At 45.3% G+C, this 10,783-nt stretch overlaps 1 protein-coding gene across 1 annotated transcript; it reads right to left on the bottom strand.

Annotated features, from left to right (window-relative positions):
• Nucleotides 1-385: 385 nt before the first annotated feature.
• Nucleotides 386-9,749, bottom strand: LOC144017311 (uncharacterized). The gene is made up of 3 exons (XM_077518721.1): nt 6,536-9,749; nt 6,208-6,462; nt 386-5,987 (listed from the first exon to the last, which is right to left on the bottom strand). Exon 1 carries the CDS (start codon nt 9,437-9,439, stop codon nt 8,696-8,698), a length of 744 nt encoding a protein of 247 aa, XP_077374847.1. The 5' UTR covers nt 9,440-9,749; the 3' UTR covers nt 386-5,987; nt 6,208-6,462; nt 6,536-8,695.
• Between the last annotated feature and the right edge of the window lie 1,034 nt (nt 9,750-10,783).

The following is a 10,783-nucleotide window of genomic DNA, read 5'->3' as shown; positions in this document are numbered from 1 at the left end:
TCTGAGCTGTTTTCAGACTCATGTTTTATTTGTTTACTAGACCGGTGACGATGCTGCCTAGGACAGGTGCAAAAGCGGCCAGTAGAGGGAGTATGAAGCCTCCTTTTTGAACTAAAGTTACACGCTTCTTTTTAAGACTGTTTTTTTTATCGGCTAATATCCGAATAAACTTCTTTCTCCTCTTCAGCTTCTTATATTGAGACGGGTTTAGAGGTATATGCCCTTTTAAGAGATTTAAAGCAATCTCACAGAGCGCTTTCACCAGGTCATTGGGGGCTTGTTTGAGAATTTGTTTACGTTTGCGAGGGAGGGCACGAAACAATAATTTAAGAAGCGGGGCGTTTTTAAAAAAAAAGTTTTGACATCTTACGAGCTTTTGGGTAAATATACTGCAGGCCACTCCCCGTGTAACACACCGGTTCTCAATCTAAATTGATCTGGAGATGCCGGCGTAAGATCTACCAATAAATACCCATGAGCGTTTTTCGTGGCGTCCTCATAACGTTCCAAAAAGTACTTTTTGCGTGTGGGGTAGATTTGATTAGCCAAAACACTCGCCTGTAATTTATCGCGAGGGTTTTTAAACAGTATAATGTAATTACTGTTTAAACTGATTGTTCTGCTATACTTCCCCTGATGGAAAATGTTTTGAGTGAGTAAGATGACGCTCATTTTCCGATGATGTCTGTATTGGGTAAAGATGTTTACCACTTCCGGGTGATCACTCGCCTCGAAGATGACGTCATCCAAGATGATCAGGTGCGAAAGATGGGCTGGAAAGAGAGATTCGTCCTCAAAGCATTCCGGGAGACCTTTTACAAACTTTATCTTTTTATTCAGTTTTTTTTCAAGTTCATCATACATTTACTGGTAAGAATTATAAATCCAAACGATATTCTCAGGAGATGATTTCATGACATGTTCACAATTTTCCAAAACACTTTTCACAAAAAAAGTTTTCCCACACCCGCTAGGACCTGCAATCAAACATGAAAATGGGATTTCTAATCTAGTATCAAAATCAATGTGGTTCGGATTCATATTTTTATTTTTTTAATGTTTTTTTAATTTATTTTTTTACCTCCAACCACAAACACAGTCACAAACAAAAACACAAGCTCGTCAAAAACCAAATGGAACGCTACGACCCAACCACAGTCACAATCACAAACAAACAAAAACACAAGCTCGTCAAAAACCAAATGGAACGCTACGACCGCTTGGAAGCAACCGACGCTTGTCGTAAACCACCTTAAACTTTTTCATAAATGAAGTGTTTTTCAAATGAAACCCCTTCTTATTTCGGACAATGTTGAATTGAGGGGTTTGAATCATCCCTGGCCGCGCCCCTATGCTGTCGACGTATCCTTCAACCAGCTCCTTGACGCTGTCAAAATTGATGATTTGACAGGTATCATGCGTCTGGGTGATGCCTTTCACTTTCATCACCAATTTCCCCTTGCTTCTGGTCTGATAAGCGTAGCTTTTCGGACCTGCGGAGACAAATTCTTGGATGGTGTCATTATCTAGTTCATCTGTGAGATCACCTAATAGGTCGCCTAATGGGAGAGTGCTTTCCCCCTGTTTTACAGTATAGATCAAACTGTCTGTATCTGTATAAAGAACTCTAGTCTGCAGTTGTTCCAAATACCCATACATTATTAAACGAGCATAGGCGGTGGTCAGACAAGCGATGAAGATGTTGGACGTCGGTGAGGAGGGTGTTTGAGCGCGTTCGCTGTATTTGTACTGTACCAGAGAAACATCATCGTTAAGGAAGTGAAAAAATTTCACCTCGTACATCCCTGAGAACAGCAGGTTGAAAAAACGATCCGGATTTTTTACAATTTCTGTTTGATTTAAATTTTCACGCTGTCCGAGTTTGCCCCATGTCGAATTCATGCATAGCTTTGAAACCTGTCTTTTAGCTGGGTTTGGCGCTATCTTACTAGCGTCGAGTTGAATACCCTGGTGCTTCAAGTAGTCGGAGAAGTATTTCTCTCTCCCGGCGTCATCTACGACGTGTGAGGGGTAGCCCGAAGATTCCTGCTTTCCTTTGAGAAAGGTGTTCATGTATTGTTTGAAAACATCATTACTCGAGTCATTAAAATGCCACACTTCATCAACTTGTGAGACGGTGTAGCCTAGATCTAGAGCTTTGATGAACTCGGGGGTCGTCCATACACCCGCCAGCTCTCTTTCTTTGTCATCATGAGCACACCCGCTATCTTGGTTGTTAAGTTCCGCGCATGTTTTGCAAAGCGTAAACACAAGTTTACCTCTAGCTGTTTTATGAGGAAGAAGAGGAAAATACAACCTTCTCGGGGGTAGGACAACGGCTTTGATGAAACCAAAATACTTTCTGAGGTCACCAAAGTCTCTGTGAATGATAATGGGATGCCCGAGAGGGTATTGACAGGTGCTGTTGACAAAAGGATACAGAGATGTGACATCAACGTACAATACACGTTCATCAGGTGCGGCTGTGTACCGTAAAACAAAAGCATTTGTTCTACCTCCGAAAAGAGCGTTAACGAGGATTGAGAGGTTCAGGGAATTTTGATTCGCGCAGAAACTCTCTCACTATCGGATCAGTCTGTTTCATTCGTTGCCAGACATGTTCTCTCATGACAAAAAGTTTAACGCCATGATTATGAGTTAGCTCACGCAATCTCTTTTCAGTAGCGTCAAATTTTTCTTGGAAAGGTCTTTTAGTCATAGGACAAATTTGGTTTGGGTCGAAACATTCGATACATCCGTGATAAAAACATCCCAGATATTCGAATACCCATTGTTCGCCGTTTACATTCGCATACCCATCTACAAAATATCGACCGATCTTCATCTCACCTCTATTGAGCGCATGCGTGATATCAATATTTTGGCTGTGCATTATCCACATCAAGTATTGAATAGAGTCGTGAGAGAATGCTTTGAACTGTCGTCTATAATTATCGGTCGGGGTAATTGCTAGCGTATTAGGAATTAAGAATTTACTGCGAAAAACTTTCATGCACGCTGATGCGATCGTCACGGCTTTAAACGGGTCTAATCCTGTGCTATTTAAAAATTCCTCCCTGAATTTCTCGCAACCTGTCGCTAAAATGTTGACGTCGTTTTTACAATACAGCAGCGCCTGCTCTGTAAAATTAAAGGTCCCGCCCCGCACTTTTTCATACCAATTAAAAAATTCAGTGCGCTGCGAGGACGTCATGCGCTCCACACCATAAAATTTTGATTCGGGGTATGGACCTATATAGTCCAGATTTTTAAAAGAGCTAAATGTGTGTGGAAAATAACCCTTTACCTGATCTTCGAAACCTAACGATTTCGGGAATTTACTCAGAGCCATTGTAAGAAAAGATATCGAATCGATATATCTCATATTATAGTCGGTATCTGTGAAACAGATGATTTTGCTGCCCTGCATAATAATTTCGGGTTTAACCCCCATGCAGATCATCTTGTTAATTAAGATGTATGAATCAAAGGCTCATGCATTATGGGCTATGAAGGTTGCACCTTTAAAGCGTGGATTTCTGAAGTATTCGATGAAATGTCGCACACAATCATGCCCTAACCCTTTTTTTTTCAAGGTCGTTTAATTTTGCGCATACCAGATATGCTTTATGGTTACCGTCCACCCCCACGCAAGTTTCAAAATCATAGTAGATTATTTGTTTACACACCTGTTCATTTTTGAGGGGTTGCATGTAACAACGATGAGGATTAAACATCGTGTCACCCCCTTGCGGGAGCACCTGTTTACACATAACACATCGGGGCTGTATGCACACATGTTTTGATTTGTAGTACAATAGACCGCATTTGTGACATTTTTTCCAGAGGTCGCAATTACTCTCGTTCCCCCGATCGCTTTCTTTATGTTTAGCATAACATTCATCGTTTAGACACGATCTGTTACAATCGTGACAAATAACGATTTTTCGCTGCTGTTGTGTACATAAGGGGTTAAGACAGATCGCGCATCGTCCCTCACAATTATGAAGTCGCCAGTTTGAATGCCCTTTGTAGCAGTGTCGGCAGAAGTAACTCTGTCCGACAAAACGTTCGATTCTTTTTATGCCATAATAATGTTCATTCAGCAATAACAAAAACAGAGTATCCTCTGATTTTGGATAATGCGTTTCAAAAAAAGATATGGGCCTACAATCATCGTTTCTGTATAGGATTACGATTTTTCGTTTGATGTAGGTCTCAAATCTATGCACGTCTCTCAGACTGACGGATGTTTGACAGCTTAGCCCCACGCAATTTTGTAGATGCTCTGCTCTCTGCATTGCCTGAGCCGTCGTTAACGACCCGTCTAGCAAGAAGGCTAATGCTATTGCAAAACATAGTTTGTTATTTTCATTGTGGGTCATATACAAACAATTTCGTTTCTTTCTCAAAATTTCTTCGTTTGTAGTTAATTGTAGCTTCCGCCTGACACCCCCTCCTCCACGCATATCCGGGACAATTTGTACTACCATTTGAATCTCATCGCTAGCTAAAATCTCTATGTTAGATTGAGCTATATGTTCCAATAAATTATTAACCTCTTCGGTTAGAATATTTGGATCGTCGGTAAGACGTAGATAACAGTTAGCACTCCTATCACCGCTAATTAATTCTACTTGTACGATATCACCAGGACGTGTTGATCTAGTTACCTTGTCAATTAGCTCGTTTACATTATCTCCTATATTTGTATAAAAAGTCGCAAAATCGAGGGGCTCGCCGGACTCACGTGTATAAATACGTTTACGGAATTCGGTATTATTAAAAACGGGTCTCCTCGTTCTAATAATACCTCCCGCACCCTCCTGTACATCTGCATCTATTGCCTGATTTTCACCTAAACACAGCGTAGGTGGTTGCTGTTGTTATGTTTCATCATGATTGAGGCGGTTTGATTATGTAATGCACAGCAGGCTGTATTTCTTGTTGCTGTTGTTGTTGTGTTTCATCTATGTGTGCCACCTGCTGGTTGGATTGAGGCGGTTCGATTATGTAATGCACAGCAGGCTGTATTTCATTTGAATGCGCCAAATTATGTATATGCTGCTGTGTTTCATTTGAATGTGGCACATTTGGTTGTAGAAAAACGTCTATGTGCTGTTGTTGCTGTTGTTGTTGTGTTTCATCTATGTGTGCCACCTGCTGGTTGGATTGAGTCGGTTCGCTTATGTAATGCACAGCAGGCTGTATTTCATTTGAATGCGCCAAATTATGTATATGCTGCTGTGTTTCATTTGAATGTGGCACATTTGGTTGTAGAAAAACGTCTATGTGCTGTTGTTGCTGTTGTTGTTGTGTTTCATCTATGTGTGCCACCTGCTGGTTGGATTGAGTCGGTTCGCTTATGTAATGCACAGCAGGCTGTATTTCATTTGAATCGTCTAATCCCAATCCATCACCAAATGCCAAAGTGGATGGGAGCGATATTTCATTAGATATACTAGCTACATCGTTATCTGAAATAACATGCGCCTGTACTTCTTGATTTTCACCTCCGTTTGAATTTGCTCGGTTAAGTCTTGCTAGCGCCGCATCGAGAGGGCTAAAGAAGTCTTCAAAATCATCAATTTGTCTTATAGACTCAAAGGGGTCATTTATCTGATTTACAATTTCCTCCAATTCAGTCGGTATATTACACGTCTCAGGCACATTATAGCATTCCATTGTAAGGTTTTAAATAAAAAACTACAAATTATTAATAATAGATTGTACAATACGCATAGTCATTTCTAGACGCGTAATCCGCTTAACCGCTTCTATGCGCTCGTGAACACAATCTTCCTCATGAAACCTGCATCCTGATCGGTAGCTCCGTCCGGATGGATTCGCCCGGCGCCTTCTCCTTCTTCCTCCCGCCGACGATGCTCGCTCGTCGGATTCACCGGCCACGCTCTGGATGTAGCGCGAGGCTTCCACCGTCGAGTCAACGGCTTGTCCAGCGTCCTCGGCGGAGACCCCTTCACTATCTGTATAATCGTATATTCATTTTATCGATATAAATAGATTACTTTTATCTTAAAAACTTTAAAAAAGTAAAACAAAACAATCTGGTCGCTAAGCATTGTGGGTATTGTAGTATTTCAAAACATCGCCCGTCGCGCCGTACCATATTTCTACGGTAACAATAAACGAAGGCGCTTTATCTTATTATATAATTCTCTTTAATAATAAATATCAACTGCTTACCGCTCGTTGTCACGTATCTGCTAATATTTATCCTGGCTCGGCCTGAAACGAGGGAAATAGGGGCGGCTTCCAATACGTTACAGTTCCCCTCGTCTCCGGATACAGCTCCCGGTTCTTCTTCGCCTCTTCCGTTCACGACCACCCGTGAGTCCTCATCAGCCAAAACAGCGACCTCCCCCGTTGGATTTCTCCAGAGTAAAGGAAACGATTGTAACTGTTCGGGGAGAGCCGATATTTCCGTAGCTCTTATAGAATCTAGAAATAAAAACAAAATATACGTTAAAATTAAATATACTACTAATATTTTAGACTAAACGCAGATTCTTACCGTAATCCTCCTTTGTAAAATCCTCATCGCTGAAGTCGAACTGCTGAGGACCTTTTAAAACAATTTCCTATATTAAATTAAGAAGAATATTACGGATAATTAAAATTTAGTAAACTCACGAGCATCATAAACTTCCGCGGTCGTTGTAACAGTATCTGTAAGATACGAAATATATTAGCAATTTAGTTTTATATCATCTATACAATAAAAATAATAAGAAAAAGATCATTACCTTTCATCATCTTGAATGCCGTTTTTTTTTTCAGAGACCCAAAAAGACAAACTTCTTAGTAAATCCAAGGTGGGAATGAACTGATGACGTGTTACACTGAAAACGTAGATTTTATGGATGGGGTTTGACTAGCTCCTCCTTGTCTCCCTCCCATGACCATATGCAGTAACATCCTTTTCCCTTTAGATGGCGCCGTTTACCGCAGCGTGAGAGGTGTGACTCCCTCACGCCATCATCCCTTTAGCTTTTTAGATAGTCACATACACACACAAGTTTTTAGTCTAAGAAAAAGAAGTACGCGGTTCTGAAATGGGGTAAATAACCACCCTTTACGCACGAATAATCTATTTTTTCACCTGTATTTCCAACTCCATCAGTTAGAGACAGACGCCCCTTTTATTTTTGTATTTTATTTTTAAAAAAAAAGGAAAAACCCCTTGAATGAGACGCGACTTCATATTCTGAACCACCGGTAAGTTTCTTTTATTTATTTATTTAAAAAACATAAAACAAATGGATAACATTTTTTAATATTCACAACACTTTAACTCTATTAAGAGACGGTGGTGGGGGTTCGCGGGTGTGAAGTTTGGCCGTGGTATTGAGGGGGGTCGCCGTTTCCCACGTTTGATACCCTTTCTACTTCAAAGTGGGGAGCTTTATCAGTATGAAAATTTCATGAATACATGGGGCGCGCTTCCCCCCGCTACTTCAAAGGTAGGATCCTTCCTGCAAGATGAAAAAAAAAGTTTATTAACAAGAGGATGTCGAATTATTGTTATCAGGCGGTAGAACTGTTGGGAGAGCTTCCTCTCAGACATCAAAGCTGTTGGTGGGGGGTCAACGGAAGCACGTATACAATTGATGGGGGTGTTTGGGGGTGACCGGAAACATATGTTTGTTGAAGGGGTGCAGAAGGGTGGGGGGAACCGGATAACATGTGCTTGTTGTGGGTTGCAGAATGTCATCAATCAATTTTGACAGGAGCTGGCTTCCGACCTCTGATTGGTTAAGACGATGAGGGGGTGGCTTCCGACCTCTGATTGGCTAGGACTGTGAGGGGGGTGGGGAGGGGGGTGCAGAATGTTATCAATCAATTTTGACAGGAGCTGGCTTCCGGCCTCTGATTGGTTAAGAAGGCGGAAAGTGGGTGGGGCTTAATTCAAAATAACGGCTTCTGATTGGCTAAGAAGGCGGAAGGGGCGGGGCTTACTTCAAAGTGTTAGGGTTATGAATGGTTTTATGGGGGGTGCCATAGAGTTTTATGGGGGGGGGTGCAATAAAGTTTTATGGGGGGTGCCATAAATCATGGTTTTATGGGGGCTATAAATCAGTTTTTGACATTTGCCGCATTTTACCTATATATCCCATCGAGCCATGCAATCTGCAAGATCAACTGACGTTCGCCTGTCGGCAGAAGTGGAACATTTAGTAGGTGCTCATTGTAGTGGAGCTGATAGGAAGGAGCTGGTTCTTTATGTGGCTAATTGGAAACACGACGGTGTGCCGGTCAGAGCACAGGCAGGAAGAGACAGGACCCCAGGATGTAATTCAGTAGCCTTTACTGATGGGGTGATCGCCAGAAATATACATTGGTTGACAGGACGTTGGAGACACGAATTGAAATTGGCTTAAAGGAACTTGACTAGACTTATAATTGAGTTTTGTTGTCCTCAACTCAGGGCGTAAAGGATCATCAATGGGGTGAGTAAATGTAATTTCTAAAGTAAACTGGCTTCAACTAGCTAAACTCGATCGCAACTAACGCTAACCGGAACAGGAAAACCACTATGTGACGTGTCACAACGTGAGACATCTACGCGTGCTCGTGAACTAGATTCAATATGAGGCTGAGCCTTTACTACAGCCGCCCCCAAATGTGCAAAGCACATTTGCTTCCAAATAAAGGCTCAGCGAAGAATATTAGTTTAGTTCTCTCCAGATGGTAAATCAGGTAGACACACTAGGCGGGCGACAGGACGAGTGTAAACGTGACCCTTAATGTCCACATCAGCTGAACGAATACAACCGTCGTCACTTCGGTGAACCTTGATCACACGTCCAATCGGCCACGAAGCCCTGGGCAGCTGAGGGTCCACCACGAGAACCACAGCCTTCTCCAGGAGCCCTGGGGTAGTAGAATGCCATTTCTGCCGGATCTGCCATTTCTCCCTGATGTACCTGGACCAGAACTGGTCAGCAAGTACCTGAGAATGCCGCCAACGCTTGCGACTCAGAGTCTCTGTCTCAGGATACATGACCTGTGGGAGCGATCCATCCGGCCGCCCCATCAGCAGACTGTTGGGAGTCACAGGGTCGGCATCGGCTGCGTCGGCGGAGACGTAGCCCAAAGGCTTGGAGTTGAGGATAGACTCCACCTCCAGCAGGACGGTGAGCAGGACATCCTCGTGGACAGGTTGGGCTCCGACACAGGTGTACAGGGCAGTCTTTACAGAGCAAATTTCGCGCTCCCACACCCCGCCGAAATGTGGAGCCGCAGGGGGATTAAAGTTGAACTTAATTTTCTGACTTGCAAGCTGTTGTTGTAGAGTCGGTGTCATGTTGGCAAAGGCCTCTTGCAATTCTCGCTCTCCACCCTTGAAGTTAGTTCCCTGGTCGGACCGCAACTCTGCAGGGGTCCCACGTCTGGCGATGAACCTGCGCAGAGCCATCAGTTATGCATCTGCATCCATTGTCCTCAACAGATCCAGTTGGACTGCCCGTGTTGTTAGGCACTTAAAAATTATTCCCCAGTGCTTCTCTTGGCGTCGGGCCACCTTGACCAACATGGGCCCGAAGCAATCCACACCCGTGGAGTAGAAGGCTGGCTTGAATAATTGGAGGCGGGCAGCTGGCAGATCTGCCATTTTGGGAATGGAGGGCTGAGCCCTCCAGCGTCGGCATTCGGCACATGAATATTGTTGTCTGCGGACTGCTTCTCTACCTCTGAGGATCCAGAATGACCTCCGCAACTCTGCGTAGACCCGCTCTGGACCAGGATGGTGCAGTGGTCCCCCCCATTTGTGTCCCTGCCCCACCACTTTGTCCCTCCATTCCCTTTTTTAATGCACCACACATATACATATTCATTTTTTTGGGGGGGATACGGGTGTGTCGGAGTAGGGAAATTTTTTCCCTCTGCTCCGACTCACCTGCTCCCAATTTTAATGCACCACACGCACACACTTGTATATACACTGGGTGGGGCCACATTCACGGTGTAAGGGTAGAGCTCGCCAGTCGGCGAGCTGGCGGACTCAGTAACAGGGTTAGGTGTCACTAGTACTCTGGCGTGACGACCGGGGCCTCTCCCCACCGGGCTCGGTGTTCTGGTGTTCCGCCTTCTCCCCTGGTGCTTCCTCCTCTGCTTCCCCCCTCCCGCCGCTGTGCAAATCTCGCGCGGCTGGAGGTGGGGTGGGCACATCTTCCCTCTCTGCGCTGCTGCCCGGTGCCGGTTTCCGGGGGGGGGGGGGGGGGTGGGGGGTTCTCGCGGGGGGCCGGGTTCGCGGGGGGGGGTGGCGGCCGTCGGGGGGGGGGGGCGGCTTGTTTGGGGGGGGGTGGAGGTATGGGTGGGTGGGGGGTTGGGTGCTGGGGGTCGGGGTGTGTTCGGGGGTTTGGGGGTCGGGGGTGGTGGGGCCTGGGTCGTGGTGGGTGGCGGGTTTGGGTGGGGTGCGGGGGGGTCGTGGGGGGATGGGGGCTGGGGACCGGTGGGGCGCTGTGGGGGCCCGCTGGGCCTCGTTCTGCGGCCTTGGGCTCGGGGGTGTGGGCCGGGGCTGGGGCGGGGGTGTTCCGGGTGTCTGGGTCGGCTCGCCGACCGGTGTCCGCTCGGGTGGCTTGGGGGTGGCCTTGGTGCTGCCGCGGCCTGGGGGTTCCGGGGGGGGGGGGGGGGGTGCTCGCTTTGCTGGACCGCGGTTGACGGCTTCTTTCTTTGGTGGTGGTCCTTATGCATGCCAGATCCGTCGCACCAGCATCTACTGAAACTCAACAGAAGTACCCTCTCCCTCCCACAGCCTCTT

This window comes from Festucalex cinctus, chromosome 4 (assembly GCF_051991245.1).
Source record: "Festucalex cinctus isolate MCC-2025b chromosome 4, RoL_Fcin_1.0, whole genome shotgun sequence".
NCBI lineage: Eukaryota > Metazoa > Chordata > Actinopteri > Syngnathiformes > Syngnathidae > Festucalex > Festucalex cinctus.
This window is presented reverse-complemented; position numbering and strand designations above follow the sequence as displayed.

What these genes read in the sequence shown, in the direction of transcription:
- LOC144017311 (XM_077518721.1), bottom strand. Translation starts at nt 9,439, where the DNA reads ATGGCTCTGCGCAGGTTCATCGCCAGACGTGGGACCCCTGCAGAGTTG.